Source organism: Varanus komodoensis, unplaced genomic scaffold (assembly GCF_004798865.1).
Source record: "Varanus komodoensis strain SLA01 unplaced genomic scaffold, ASM479886v1 scaffold1, whole genome shotgun sequence".
Classification (NCBI taxonomy): domain Eukaryota; kingdom Metazoa; phylum Chordata; class Lepidosauria; order Squamata; family Varanidae; genus Varanus; species Varanus komodoensis.
The window spans coordinates 78,486,222-78,502,506 of record NW_025335268.1 but is presented as its reverse complement, the minus strand read 5'-3'; the positions used below and the strand labels follow the sequence as shown (position 1 = coordinate 78,502,506).

The window sequence follows — 16,285 nt, the reverse complement described above, 5'->3', positions numbered from 1 at the left end:
ATAAAAATAACAATATAAAATTAAAATTAATAATATAAAATAAATAAAAAATATAAACGATATAAAAGAAGTTATAAAAGAAAAGTTATAAAAGAAAAGAAGTCGCCCTGGCCAGATAAATAAGTAAATATTGTTAACAATTAAAATGACGTTTAAATAAAAAGGTCTTCACCTGGCGCCGAAAAACAAATAACGACGGCACCAGGCGGACCTCTCTGGGGAGCACATTCCATAGATTGGGCACCACCGCAGAGAAAGCCCTCCTCCGAGTACATACCCTCCTAATTTCTTTCACGGAGGGTTCCCGGAGAAGGGCCTCTCCCGCAGATCTCAAGGGGCGGTCGGGCATATATGGATGTAAGCGCTCCTTCAGGTAACCAGGTCCCAAGCCATTTAGGGCTTTATAGGTCATAACCAACACCCTTGAATTGGGCCCAGTGAAGCTGTCAGAGGACTGGAGTCATGTGAACATAACGCTCCGTCCCCGTCAGCAACCTGGCAGCTCTATTTTGAACCAATTGAAGTATCCGGACCGTCCTCAAGGGTAGCCCCACGTAGAGCGCGTTACAGAAGTCCAGACGGGAAGTCACCAGCGCGTGTGTCACCGTCGCCAGGCAGTCGTACTCCAGGTAGGGGCGCAGCTGATTAATCAGCCGAAGCTGAAGGAAAGCTCTCCTCACCACCGCTGTCACCTGAGCTTCCAATGAAAGCTCCGGGTCGAGGAGTACTCCTAAGCTGCGGACCTTGTCCCTAAGAGGGAGTGCAACCCCATTCAGGGCCAGGTCAAATCCACCCTCTCCAAAGCCCGATCCGCCAATCAACAGGACCTCCGTCTTGTCTGGATTGAGCTTCAGTTTATTGGCTCTCATCCAGCCCATTACCTCGGCCAAGCACCGGTTCAGCACAGCCACTGCCTCACCTGGATTAGTGGAAAATGAGAGGTAAAAAAATCAGAGATGAGTGAAAAAAAGTCTCTTCCTTCCTCTTTGTAACAGCCCTTGATGTACCTGTACAGTACTATCATATCCCCTTGTAGTCTTTTCTTCTCAAGGCTAAACATGTTCAGCTCTCTCAGCTTTTCATCATAGGGCTTATCTTCCACAACCTGGGTCATCTTTGTTGCCCTCTAGTTTCTTTCTAGAATGCTTTCTAGTTTTTCTGCGTCTTTTTTTAAACCTGGATACCCAGAACTGAACTCAGTATTGCAGGTGAAATCCGAGCTTTGCTTGAGTTTTGCTGATGTGCACATCCCTATTTTGACCACACTTGATGTTTTACAATCCATTCACACAAAAAATTGAAAGGCCATTTTTCATGGGCTTCTTTGTCAAAAGTTTTCTATTTCAGATGAAGTATTTTATAATTATTAGTTTTAATAATGACATTCCTGTTTCCTTCAATGATAGCTTAATATCCTAAATAATCAAGATCCAGAGAACAACATAAAATGCAAGTCTCCTTTAGGAAAACGGAGAATATCATTTTATTTGGAGAGTTTTTCTTCCAATATACACATGTATAAAAAAAATATGAAGCAAGACATTAAGTTTAGTTCATCATAGTGAGATTCTGGAAAAAATACATGTGAAGACAAACACAAGATGTTTAGGGCAGTGAGGCCAATTTGGAAGTGGGTTTCTTGTATTTTATCCCTGTAGGATCAAAGTGTTTGTAGGGCGGTGGGGAAAGGGCTCTGAAAACTGACCACTGTAGCAGCCTGTGATTTGCCCTGATTGGTTGGCACCTGTGATGAGATCACATAACCACATGATCACCACCCAAATCCTGGAACAGTGATTTAATTTTACTTAATCTAACAGTAGATGAACAGGAATTTATACAATCTATGTACTTGCACAAAACAGATATAAATTGATATTTTAAAAATAATGATAAAGGAGGATTTCCAAGGAGCCAAACCAGTATTTGATTCACTATTGTATCTGGATGCCATTTGAAGGAAGCCAAGAGGAAACCAGGTTCAGTCACAGCTGCAGAAGTAGTTGTGACTTTTCAGTTTTTGCATTAGGTCTGTCTTCACTCTAATTGCCAAACAGCATGTCTTATTTAAATGGTTTTGTTTGTTTCTGCATGTCTCCTGAAAGAGCCACGGGTGTATGATGAAATAGTAAATATCCCCAAGAATCTAAAAATAAGTATTCATAATGTTAATCCTTTCTCCTTTGCAAAAGAAAAAGAAAAAAAGTGAATGCTGTGAGACTGAAATACTCAGTCACTAAAGGCCTTTTTGAGATGCTTCATTATTCTCTTTGTTCTTCTACTACCCCTAGTGTAGCTTTCACAGAGCCTGTGACTGGAAGACAAGGAGGCATACCTTCAGCTTTTCCAAAACAGCCCAGAGCTGGTTCCATCATGCTATCATCCCACATTCACTCTGAATCAAAGGTGCCAAGTCAAAACCAAGACTCTTTTGATGTTCCCAAAGTCAACCAGTCAGGTGGGGTCGTGGCTAGTTTTTGGCCATATGATGTGATGGGGGGAAGCCTCAGAATGCCACACAAGAAGAAAGTCTTGAGACGGAGCAGCAGTGTCATTGCAGAAACTACAGGCATTGCGATGTTTCTTGAGAAGGAGAAAGCCACAGCCAGTTTGTTATGTACAGATGCCACGGAAGGAGAGGACTCAAAAGCAGAAAAAAGAGGAGAACTTCCTCTGGGGAAAAAGTTGTTGAAATGTTATTCCCAAAGCTCTGTGAATGTCTGTGTAAGCAGCAAAAGATCTGTCTGGAATACCATCCAGAAGGAGCCCAAGCAGTACAGAACATTGCCCTTACGAAAGCTCGATGCTAGCAACTGGAAATGCCGTGGGCCGTTTAGCTATTGTTTCTTGAAGAGAGGAACTCCTGAAGATGATGAAGATGAAGTTGAGCACAGAGATAGCACCCAGCTCTCATGCCTCTATCGTCCTGAAAGACCGTGCATGGTGGAAGAAGTATCTACTCAGTCTTCCTCGACCAAAAATGAGGAAAATGAGATAGAAGCTGTGGAAGTTCCCAGAGATGCAAAAAGCAGTCAAAAAAGCAAGAGGAGTCTTGAAGGTGAGGATGGCAAATTCAATACGGATCTCAGTGACATGTCCTTCAATGCACGGATTTCAAGACTCAGTGTCATGAAGGAAAAGAATTATGCAGTGCCTGATGGATTTCTTGCAGCACAAAAGGATGCCAATGAGCTACTCTGTTTGGTCCGGTCTAGTGTGGGGAAGAGGGAGGATCATCCAGGAACATATGACCTTAAACTTTCTCAGTACAAACAACTGTTATCTGTAGAATCTAGACAGTTGGGAAGTGCCTGCAGGAAAATGGCCATGGCTGAAAAAAGCCCTGAGGAAATGCTTGTAGCTATGACTTCTAGCTTTCAAGTACTCTGTTGCTTAACAGAAGCCTGCATGCGTTTAGTTAAAATCATGAACTCTGAAACACAGCAGGAGGAAATAGTAGCTAAAATAGATGAAGTTGTAATAAACTACATTTGTCTTCTAAAGGCTGCAGAAGCCGTGTCTGGCAAGACCTCCAGTGACTCTAGCATTAAACTCTTGGCTCGTCACTCGACTACCATGGCCACTATTGTAAGCACACTAACACGTTCTCTTAAAATGCTTTTAAATAAATAAACAAACAGAAGTCACTTCATAATCTACCTTTGCAAAGCCATACATTAAAAAAAACCTTTTATTTACTTGTATCTGTATGAACTAGTGTTAACAAACACTGCTCTCTCTGTGTATATTTTGTGATTTTATATAAAATAGGTATGAGACCATACACACACACACACACACACACACACACCCCTGAAAAACTTCTGGCCAGTTCTGTTCTCCTGTTTCCTTTATTTTAAAAAAGAGAGAAAAAGATGCTGTACAATTGGACATTTGGCTTTTTCACTGACAAATCTACAAGTGTATGATCTAAACTTCTAAAGACTGCAATGCTAGAGGAATTACCTCCTTTCCCCCTCCAGGTTTAAACTTAGAAACCATACCATTTATGGTTAGAACTAAGAAATGGAAGCATAATGTATATAACAGTATTTAATGTTTTGAATTATAATGTTAATAGCAAAAATAATTTTAAACCCCAGAGGCTATAATGACTTACTAGAGATTATATATATAAATATATATACATACACAATAAATTAATCTTTTGTTCTTATTACTTGATTGATGCATTTGTTATGTTATTTCCATGCTGCCATTTGTCCAAACAAAACCCCTACAAGGCAGCACACAAAAGTTAGCACAAATACAGAATTCAAACAGCAAAATTTGAAACAACAAAACAGCAAATTTCAAAAGTAACATTGTAAACCACCCTTAAGCCAGACACAGCATTCTGCTGCCTAAAAACAAAAATAGCATCCCACAATTGTCAAAGAAAGCATCAAGGGTAAACCACACCCCATGCGGTAGCTCCATCATAGGCAGCAGCTTTTATAAGGACCCCAGTCAGAGCAAGTGTCGTGGAGCAGGTGAAAGAATTCACCCATGATGGTTCTGTTTCAAAGAGCTTCTCCTCAGTCCCTTTCTGGGCAGCACATGCTCACATAAAAATAAAGGGAAAGCTGGCTTTGCACCTACTTCTACACATTTCTTTTCATTGGGCCTTTTTTCAATACTGTAGTAGCTCAGAAGTATTTTGGTTACTATCAGAAGTGGGTAAAATGTGGCCTTCAAGATGTTTTGGCCTACAACTTCCATCATCCCTAGCCAGCATAGCCAGCATAGAGGTGAGAGATACTGGAAAGTGTATCCAAAATGCCCTCAAGTTGCATTAGATGCTAAGAATAGAAACCTGACACATTCTCACATCACTGTAAGCCACTCTGCAAATAAGCCACCGTTGGTTTATTGTTTGCTAAACAATGCACAGTCCTAACAAAACGATCAGACATGCTGTGGCCTTTTATTCCTCCCAACTACTCCAGCACATTTCCCAGGTGCCTTTGTGGCAGAACTTCTCCTGTATCAAGCATCCTTTCTGCAATTTGTCCACAGGTCGCTGGCTACTAAAGGACCCCCCCTTTCCGTTGCATTAACTCATGAAATGAAATTAATTTCATGAGCGCTTACATACAGCAACACTTTTGCCTTGCCTTCCTTGGAGAGGGCATTTTTATTGTTGCACAAATCCAGTTCTATACTATTTAGCCAAGCATCCCCATATTCTCTTCCATTTCAGCGTTTCCATTGCTAGCTGGCTAACACTCCCTCTCCCCAAGAAAGTTGTGTCAGATTATTCCAGACTAAGGAGACCTGCTAGCAAAAGTGCTTCCCTCTGGTTACTTCCCTCCGCCACGGCCTTCTCGCTTGTCTCCTCCTTCCTTTACTAACTGTCACAACTTACTTGATATGGGATTCAGGGAAGACAGTCGGAAGAATGTCGTAGCAAAGAAGTAACATGGAGGGGGAAATTGTGGAAATGTAAAGGCAGCTGTTAGCTGAGAAGGGGTGAGGGAGGATGTTGGTGGCAAAAGCAAGCAATGGCAGGGTCATTTGCTGCTCTGGATGAGGGTTCGCTAGATGCCCCCGACACCCCCTGATCACTTTGCCCTGCCGGGTTTTGACAACACAACAAGCCACGGATTCTTCGGTTGGTTTATGGGAAAACAAAACAAAACCTGCTGAAACTATGCTGGGTTCTCACAATACAACAGTTCGCTCTGGCTGATTGTTCATGGAGGGCTGCTGAGTCATGCAAAACACATCACTGTTGCATTTGAGCAAAAAGAATGCAAAGCACTCAACACTTGGGGGATGGAAGCAAAAGCCATATCACCATGGTCAGCGATATACATTACCTAAAATTGGTCTCTTGGGCAGCTTGAACAGAGTGAGTGACTCTTTATTTCTTGGTATGTTTTTGTGGCTTCTCCTGATTTTATATTCCTTCACATTACATTCTGCTCTTTTGTGCTCCTTGATTTGTGCTCCATTCAGTTTTGTTCTGCTCTCTTCCAAAATGGGTCAACAGAGAGCTTTAACAGGAAGCCATATAACAGACTTATAATTTCCCAGCAAGTCAATTTTCCTTTGAAACGATGAGACTGATAGTAAGTAATCAGAGATTTACACTGCTTGAGAACATGATTACAGGATAGCTATACAATATGAAAATCAATTAAGCAAATGGTTGCAACTTTTCATGCAGCCCATGATCAACCAAATCAGGAATGCTCATGCATTAGCTGTTCTGCATCACTAGGTGGTTAGACTAGAGAATATTTGAGGTCTGTTCCAGCTCCATAATTCTAAGTACCTTATTGGTCAGCATTAGTGAGCTTCAGAAAAACTTGCATTTTGCATTTACCTTATACATTTCATCTCAACGTATCTCTGGATTATGTCTAGCATTAACAGTGTCCCTTTGAACTTTGGTTCTCACAGGCAAGGGGCCATTTTTCTCTTCACATGATGCTGGTATGCCAATGGATGGAGCAGCATGAGTGAGAGTAGAGCAACTGGGCCCTGCTGTCCAGCTATTTTAGTTGATAAACATGAACTTATAGCAGCAAGCCAAAAAGGTGTCAGCAGAGAACGTGTTGATAAAGTTGTTCAAAGATCAAAAGCATTATTTACATACAAGACTTATTTTATTGTCTGAAGGCTACCTTGCAGTACATTGCTGTCAAACTTTTCTTGAGAGATGGAATCTGCCTTCAAGGTTTCTAGCTTCTCTGGCTGCTGTCTAAAGTCAGCCTTAGTTACCAACTATTCAAATCATATGTGCTTGTCTCTTCACTTTCAGGAGGTTACCAAAGACCAAGCAACTGCATTTCAATGAGTTTTTTGTGAGTAAAAAAAGTACTAGTACTATAAATTTTCTTTAAAATAAAATGAGGGACTTTAATATCTTCTTTCTGGTGAACAGTCATGTTTTCAAACTTCTTTGTATCCAATAAGCATTATGTCAGACAAGCAAGAAAACTAAATTAAGGTTTTAGTTTAACTGGGTGTGAAAATGTGATTCTCTTGGGGCTTGAGAGTTGCAGGAGAAGAGGACAAGGGTAGTTTATGTTAAGTCAGCACGGATCTCTTCAGCAGAGATCAGAAACTGCATGTCCATGGACAATTCCCAGTGGGTCTTGCTGGCTGGTGTTTTGCCTCTGGTTGCAGTTTTAGAGGAATGCTGAATAGGCAGTTGGCCTCATCATGGGTACCTCGCTGCCTTCTTAATTCTCCTTCCACTTGTTCCTTCAGGTCGTATCCCGGGGGCCCTATGGAAGGAACAAATCCTCTCTCCTTCCTCACCATGATGCTAAACCATTGTTACACCTCCCCTCCCCACCATTTACAGGCCTCCCATGGTTGCCCCACATTATAATGATGGCAGGGGAATAATGTATGCAAATAACAGACAAGACTTTTGCTATAGCTTGCCCTGTATCTAGGGAGGTGCATTAAAAAGAGGGTAATTTTTAAGGGTACTGGCTTGATGTTGTTTGTATCTGCTGACTTCTTCGAGTTTGGGAAGACAGAGAGGATGTTGGGAAGTCATTCTGAGTGAGATGATGATGGCAGGACCACATTCTGCAGCCAGGTGAGCATGGAAAAAGGTACTGGTGGTTCTCCATGGAAGGAGAAACCTGTATTTCATTTTCTGAGTGTTTTTCAGTGTGTTGTAGAACCACTGATTCAGGCTGTGTGTGTGTGACTGCAAGGTGAGGTCTTGCATATTACCAGAGAGTTTAGCTTAAAGACAGATATAATCATGATGAAATTCATGGATGACCAATGAGCATTCATAGGCCTGTTATTTATTTATTCATACACAATGATAGCCTGCCTTTTTCCCAGAAAGCTTGAGGCAGTACATACACTTTCCCTCTTTAATTCTCCACAACAACCTTGTGAAGTACTTGAGGCTGAGAGTGAGTCACTATCCCAAGGCAATCCAGCGGCCTTATGGCAGAGAGAGTAATGACTAGCTAATACCTACTTTTTACAGTATAATAACGCCTGATTACCTGAGAGGATATTGGGACATGCGACAACTACCCTTTCTAGTTCTATAATTATTATATATGGAGAGTCAAGCACTGTGCATCCCTCATATATCTTAATACTCAATAGTCTACATAGTTTAATATAGAACCAAAGCAGATACAACACAGTAATAAACTCTGTCACCATTCAAGACAGAGCAACGTCTGCAAGATCAGTTTGCTAATTTTTTCAACTTCCAAGATTCCTCACACTGGTTTATATATATGAGATAGATAACCCAACTAGACAGAGTTGTGCCAGCCACTATTTTGTTAGAAATGCAATGTGTGAGAACAAAATCCAGCCACTTTTCCTCCAGAACAGTTGTTCAGCTCTATCTATCTATCTATCTATCTATCTATCTATCTATCTATCTATCTATCTATCATGGCTGTTTGAGCAAAGCTCCAGCTTCCAGATTGGACTGGCAATCACACACACATGAAATTACATGTGAAATGCTGTCTCCTCCTAGGAATAATTGGGCAAAACCCTGCAGCAGGACAATCTCTTGTATGGAAGAGGACTCACTGACCTGTCTGTGTGAGTTTGCTAAAGATGGCAGCCAAGAATGTAAGAGTTTAGCAAGGATGTGCTTTCATTAAAAGTTATAGTTCTGATAAAGCTGGAAAATAGTATTTCACGGAGCTGTATTTCACTTAACTACAGCAAGAGCTAAATTCACAGGGTAATATCCAGTGTTAGGCCAGTGGGAAAATTACAAGCACTGATGAGCTGCTACAGTGGCTGTGCAACCTCTAGCAGAGCCACCAGCACAAGAAACATGTGACATCACAGGGTGTGGTTTGAATCTCATACCTTTGGAAAGGAAAATGAGCCTGCTGGCTGCTGTCCTTAGGATCAGGAGTGGAGACTGTGCATCCCTCCAGATGATGTTAGACTGCAGCTTCCAGCATCTCTAGCAAGCATAGCCAGTGATCATGGGAGTTGTAGTTCAGAAACATCTGGATGACCATGTAGGATACATTTCTGCCCTAGATGCTTTCTTAGACATAAGCTCTATAGATTTTAATGAAGGAACTCTTAGATATCAAGCTTTCCTTTTATAAGCTCTGGCAACTCCAGCTATCTGAAAATTTAGATATGGGTTAACTCACTATTCGGAACTCATGACACCCAAATCATTCACGTTTTGATATAGCTATATTCTAAAACATTAATAGGTTTTGAGGTTTCAGTAATTCTGTAAATGAAGAGAGCAAAAAATATATTTGCATTGTACAAATGTGACAGTTGTTCCATAATAAGGCACACAAGAATGTATTTTTCTAGTCACGTTTAACATTTAGATACACATAAAAGTGAGATCAATAAGTCCATATAGAAACATTTCTACTAGAGATTTCAGTTCTCCCATCAATAATAAACTACTCTTTATGTGAATGCATCCTTGCACACAATTTTGGATATTGATTGCTATTTTCCTTGTTGCTAGTTTGCTATTATCTCTAAATGAAAAGAAGAATTAAATGGGGCTATAAGAAGGTTTTTGAAAGTAATGCTTGAAATAAAGCATACAATGAAAAAAAAAAGTGTGAGAACTCAAATTACCTTGAGGTCTGAGTTGACTGACAGTGCTGAAATCTTTTATCAGGATAGCTTGCCTGCCTGCCTGCCTGTTTGTTTGTTTGGACATTTTTATCCCGTCCATTATGGTTTGTCTCTGGATGGCCTACAATATAAAACACCTAATAAATACAACCAATCAACAACAAAATAACACACAACTGAGGATATCAATAAAATAATAATTAAAATATTTAATCTTTAGAATATTGGGTAAATAAAACGGTCTTGACCTGGTGTCTACACACTATTTGTGTGAATGTATTTGTACACAGACTTTTAAAAAAATGAAATGGAAGTATGTCCCAGCTGTAATTTTTAAAACATGAATTATACCAAGGCCTAATATATTAAACATAATTTAAATTATCTAAAAACGCAGAGGCTCACACTCGCTTGGAGAGTGTATGTTCTGACATGTCAGAAAGACCCTCTTCATCTGAAATTAAAAAGATGTGTTGTGATTTTTTCATTGATGAAGAACAGACATGGAAAAGGAACATTCCTGTATGGCTGTACCCTTTTATTCTTCTATGGTTTGGCTAAATTCTGAATACTCTGCACAGTCAAGTCACTCTTTATTTGAATTAGCCATAGGCCTTAGGATAAAAATAAGTGTTAAAAACAATAAAACAAAATAACATAAAAGCAGATAGGATGTGCAAAGCTAAAATTGCCTTAAAACATTCCATAATTTGTATTAGGTAGCAATACCAAAGTTATTAGATAATTCATTTAAGTCGCTTCTGGGAACCTGTAGAAATTAGAGCTCTGAAACAAAAGTAGACCTTATCTCAATAGCACTGGATAGAAATCTTGCAGTTTTCATTGCGACCTGTTTGTTTTGTCCGGCTAGAAGATTCAGATATGCAGAAGCAGGTTATCTTGGAATAGGTAACAGTAAGGGTAACAGTAATCACCTCAGTCCTTAGCTCTTTATAAAAATCACATAATAATAATACATGCATTACTGTTTCAATATTGCTGTCTCCACATGGACATTAGCAATTTCCAAGATGATTTTTCAAATAGATCCTCAAGTATGGCTGAGGGCAAAATATTGAGTCTTGCATATGTGAAAGCTCGTCTATATTTTAGCACAGTTACATGTTGCAAATAAGATACCAGTATATGAAAGGACCAGAGAGGAAAATGATAGAACGTCTATAGAACCTGGGCTGGCTGGTTGGCTGGCTGTCTTCATTCATTCATTCAAATACCCAGATTACTCTGTTGTTCAATGTCATATAGAAACTGTTTGATTAAGGCTTTTGCTTTGCTGAGTCCTAACTTCAAAAAGTGCTGGGGTGATAGACGTGTAAAGTGAAGTTTTGTGATGGTGCACTTTATTGAAGCATTCTTGTAGGAATCTTGCAAGATTAAGAGAGTAAACCAGTAGGGGTTGAGTAGAGCTGGAGCCAGAAATTAAGTGGCCTATGCCAGACCTGTAAGTTGATGACAGGGAGATCGCAGGTGCAGCAAGGTATTTGTAACACAAGAAGGATCCATAAAGATTTTCCTTATAACTTAGACTGACCAGCTTCCACAACTCTAGTATATGCATTTGCCAAATCTGGGTCTCATAAAGTAGCTGTGCTAGTTTTAGCTCTGAACACTTCAAGTGCTGATGGCATATTGTTGCCTCCGTTTGTGTAGTAAAAATGTATTAGTAATTTAGAACTCTGAGATGCCTTTTCCACCACATATTTCTGATGGGCTGATCAGGACCCTGTTGATTGAAAAACCACTCCAAGATATTTAAAGGCTTGATTTGTTCAATTGGCTGGTTATCCACAGACCATCTGTGGACCCTGTGACTTGTAGAGAATACCATAACTTTAGATGTGTTGTAGTTAATGTCAGGTGTTCTTCGTGGCAAGACTTGGAGAATGCCCTCAACGAACTTATAAATCCCAGTTTGGGTTGGGGATAGGACAGCAGTCCTCAAAATTTTTCAATAGAGGGCCAGTTGAAAGGCTGTGGTGACCGTTGCGTGCTGGGGAGTTGGGGGTGCCTGGGGGCATGGGCCGGTGAGGTGCTGTCGGGTGCGTGTGAGGCGGCATCGGGTGCGCGTGGCGGTGGCTCACTCGCTCGGAGATCTCCCAGCAAGTCCAAAACCATTGAGCGAGCAAGCCACCATCTCCCCGCACATGCAAGCGTGTGCGCGTACGGCGAACAGCAGCACGGGCCGGATGGATGCCCATGGTGGGCCGGCTCTGTCCCGCCGGCCATAGTTTGAGGATCCATGGGACAGGAGTATAGCATCATCTGTGTACAGGAGGATGGAAATAGCTTTTGTAGCCAATTTAGGGACATGGAATGCTGGGGAATTTAAGTTCCTAACAATGTTATTTATATATAAATTAAACTATACAGGAGCCAGGACGCAGCCTTGTTTGACTTGCTTTCTAACAAGCACAGGTCCAGTGAGTTGTCCATCTAAATACTGACCTTCAGCCATAGAGCTCTATAGTTTTGGTCATCTCGTCTTAGCTAGGGTACTGTAAAGCTGGGGAAGATGACAATGAGCAAAGTGATTACTGAGTTAAGCATCTTCCATATGATGAATGATCACAGTGTTTAGGAAAGAAAGTGTGACAAGAAGACATGATAGAGGTATTATGCATGATGTGGAGAAAGCAATCAGAAATAAGTTTTCTTCCCTTTCCCATTACATGAGTCTCTGGACCATTCAATGAAATTCATTAGCATCAGATTCAGGACTGGCAAAAGAAGTACTTCTTCACACAGTGCATAGTTTAGAGATGCCTAACAAGTTGGTGCTGCTGGTCACCAGTAGAGATGCTTTTAAAATGGGATTAGACACATTTCTGGATTTGATCTAAGACCGCTTTGTTCATCTTTCTGTCAGTTCAATATTATTCTGCAGGTATAAATTGATTCCAGTGCTAGTGCATGGATGTCACTGCATAAAAATGCATTTATTTATGCCTGCGCATAACAAATAATATATTTTAATTCCCACCAAAATCTGCTAATTTATAACTGAAATATTTATCAGTTGTCACAGTTACGATTAACTTTCTATTTTGCATGTTTGCTATTTCTGCGTGTGTCTTTGCATCTTTTGAATTTCATTTCAGCCCTTACTGGAAAGTGTACAGCCATAAGGTAGCTTCTGACAAAACATTTTAAGGGAAGAACAACAGAAGTCCAAATGCAGACCAATGCTCAAATATCATGAAATACACAACACATACCTGTCTCCCAGAAGGGAGATACTGCCTTGTGGAATATTTTGAAGATTCTCCCAGTTTCCTTCTTAGAAGTTGAACTATATACCATAACTATAAAAATGTGTTTTCCAAACATATGCATGCTGGTAAAATGTGAATGTCAAGGTGGAGTTGTTCCATGGGGAAATCAGTGGGCAGGTGATGGTTGTTAGCCTTTACTGCCAGTTTCCACGTTCTAAACACAGGAATACATTCAAGTACATATAGAGATGGATGATCCAAGCCACTGTAGTAATCAAGGCAGGCTTAATTGCTTACCCTCCCCCAACAGTACAATTGCTAACACTCTGCAAAGGGACTAATGGTCATTCATTTGAAGAAAAAAAATACTATTAAGCACTTTTAAACACCTTTTTAAAGAGTTTTCCTAAAATAAGACCTTCCAAATCTGGTATGGGGACTTTGCTGCAAATCTGAAGTTTAGAAATCTTGAATATTATTATTACAGAATAAGTCATTTTCATTGCTTTCTCATTTCTTTGGCTTTTGCTGCTGTTCATATAAGCCTTGCAAGTACAGAGAAATATTCCTGCAGTCATTTCCACATGAAATTAATGTAGAATCAAAAATAGCTGGACATGTTAACATTCATGTGAAATTTTAAAATTCAATGAATCAAGACTTACATCCTTTACTGTTTCTACACTGAGATTAGAAGATTTTTCCAACCAATATGTTTATGGCTCTGCAAAATTATAACCCACAACCACAGCCTAATGTTTCCTAACAGATTCCAGAACCTGTTTCTTTTAAATGTAATACTGCAACAAACCAGCTGACACAGTCTGCAGCCAGGACAAGTACTCAGACCAGTCTTTTCTCTAAACAATGCCCAAAACATAGTATAACCTGCCAGTGGTCCTCTGTTTTTGGCCTTCTTTTCAATCAATGCTGATCATTGCTCTTCAAGCCACTCTGGTTCCAGGCATTGCCACCAAAGCCGCTTTGGAGCTTTACCTGAGCCATGCAAGGGGTAGAACTGCTCTGGTCAAATGCAATGCCACATGCTGGACTCAGCAGGAGGCATTTTGGGGCTTCTCTTCTCCATCTCTCTCTCTCTCCACCTCTGCTAAGCAAAGACCTGCCAGTCACCAAGGTAGGTAAGTCTCACATGATCTTTTTAAGTGAAAGAATGCTTCACTCCACTCAATCTGCCAAACCTTCCATTCCAGGTCCATGCTATTTGTTTTCTCAGTTTAATCTCTAGGACCAATTAAAATGGTCAACCATGTTTCTCTTTACTTCTCAGGCCCTTCCCCCACTAACTGGCAGACTGCTGCTATATTCTCTACCATGAAAGACACTGCTTAAATAGCAGGAACATTACACTGAAAAAGAAGGCATATTTCTCCAAACATTTTCTTTTTGTTAGATGAAGAGAGATTCCCACAAATCCTGCTACTGACATTTTAAATGAATCCATCCACTCGTCAGTTTACGAGCACGAGGTTCTCTTTAACAAAATTGGTTTTGAACTGACATAGAACATAATTCACATGAGAAGCATAAGAACGATTGGGCTTTCAGTAGGCAGCAGGAAAGAGAGGCCAAGCCAAGGGCCATCAAGTTCCTGGCATGCATGAATCTGTCTTTGTGCCTTTCTTCTTGTTTGAAGCTATTTTTTTCTGAAGCATTTTTCTACAGCCATTTTTCCTGAAACAGTTTGGCATAACAAGCTGTAGTGGTTATACTGGACTGGTCTTGGGAGATCCATTTGTGATTAGGAAGTGATGATAGTGTGCTGTGAATTCATTCAAATGCTGCGTAATTGAAATCACTGTGCATTGGGGCACTCCTGCCTTCCTTATTTCACATTTGGTTATCTCAATTTAAAAAAAAAAAAAAAACGATTCAGACTTTTGTACATTTTTTCCAATTACATGGGTTGTGCCCATTATCTTGGTTAAAACTGTAACTCTCTTCATGCTTCATGTGGCTTACTTTCAGGAAAAAGAAATCTATTGCAGGAAAATTATCACTTGCCCTGTTCAAGTCTGGCACGTGCATTTCTCATAAAGTAACTTTGGGGATGAGGGACCATAGCTCAATAATATGGCACACGTTTTTCAGGCAGGCAGCTCCATATTTGATCACTGGTGTATCCAGTTAAAAAGGATCAGGTAGCAGGTGATGCTGGAGACACGGAGATGCTGGAGAGACACTGCCAGCCAAAACAGAAAGCACAGCTTGACCTGGCCTTAGACAGCTTTTTATAAATACTCCCTGTAACTAGCTACTTTGGTGCATGTTTTGCAATAATATTTGGTAGTTACATATTTCCATAGTGTGTAGCAATAAGGATTGCTCCTTTTTGAAGCTAACTCATACTCACTCACTCACTCACTCATTTATTTATTTATTTATGGAGTCATCCTCTAAATCAGCCCAAAGCCCCTCAAAGTAGATCACAATTCATAAAGGATATAATAACAATAAAATAGTAATTAAAATACAATATACAAATAAGACAAAACAATGCACAGCTGAGGGCCCGTAATTTAAAACTTTTCATATTAGCACAACTTAAAAATTTTCTGAATAAAATCAATTATTAATGTGCCTACAAAATAAAACTGCTTTTGCCTGGCACTGAAAAGATTGTAGCGAAGATGCCAGGCAAGCTGCTTTTGGATGGCTGTTCTACAAATGGGGCACAACTACTAAGAAGGCACCTCTTCAGTTAGCTGCTGTTCTTACTTCCTTGGAGGATGACTCTTTCAGAAAGGCACCTGAAACAGATCTTAGGGTCTGGGTAGGTACATATGGGAGAAAGCGGTCCTTCAGGTACCCTGGTCTAATACATACATTATGTATAGCTTAGATATGATTATTGATATGATTATTAAACCAACTCTGCTCTGTCAAAGTTAAGAGGAATTTTTCAATATTACTCTAGTCTGACCTTGCTTATAAAGAATAAATCAGTGTATCACATCCAAGATTATGATATTTTGCTTTTTATGTGAGGAGCCAGATCTGTTTGAGACTCATCGCAACCAGGGCTCATCCATACTGAATTTGCAAACAGAAGTTGGATCCCCTGCAAAGTGCATTACAAGCTACTTGAGCAATGATTTCTGAATAAGAGAGGGAAAAAATACTTTTGAAAAATAAAGATGGGGCAGGACATGATAGGGATGAAAGGATGATTTGAAACAAGAAAGAGTTTAAAAAAAAAGGTAAAGAAAATTCCTTAGCCTAAAGGGATGGGGGGGCTGAGATCAGGTAGTACAGAGTGTGAGGAAACTGGCACTCAGACAAGATAGCAGGAAACTTGCTCAGTGAAGACCTCTTGACTGTTAACAAACACACCCTGCATAGGAAATAAGCTTATTATAATTCACCAGGGAGGAACCAAGTGGGAAGGAAGAACAGGGTATGCGGACGGAAAAGATTTGTGACCTCCCAGTACCCTGGCCAATGGGGGGAGGGAA

General features: G+C 40.2%; 1 protein-coding gene across 1 annotated transcript in view; it reads left to right on the top strand.

Annotated features, from left to right (window-relative positions):
- The window catches only part of FRMPD4 (FERM and PDZ domain containing 4), a 349,502-nt gene extending 345,869 nt beyond the window's left edge, over nt 1-3,633 (top strand). Inside the window, exon 17 of the mRNA XM_044449615.1 lies at nt 2,297-3,633. Coding sequence (XP_044305550.1) covers nt 2,297-3,633 — 1,337 coding nt within the window. The remainder of the gene's footprint in view (nt 1-2,296) is intronic.
- The last annotated feature ends 12,652 nt before the right edge of the window (nt 3,634-16,285 follow it).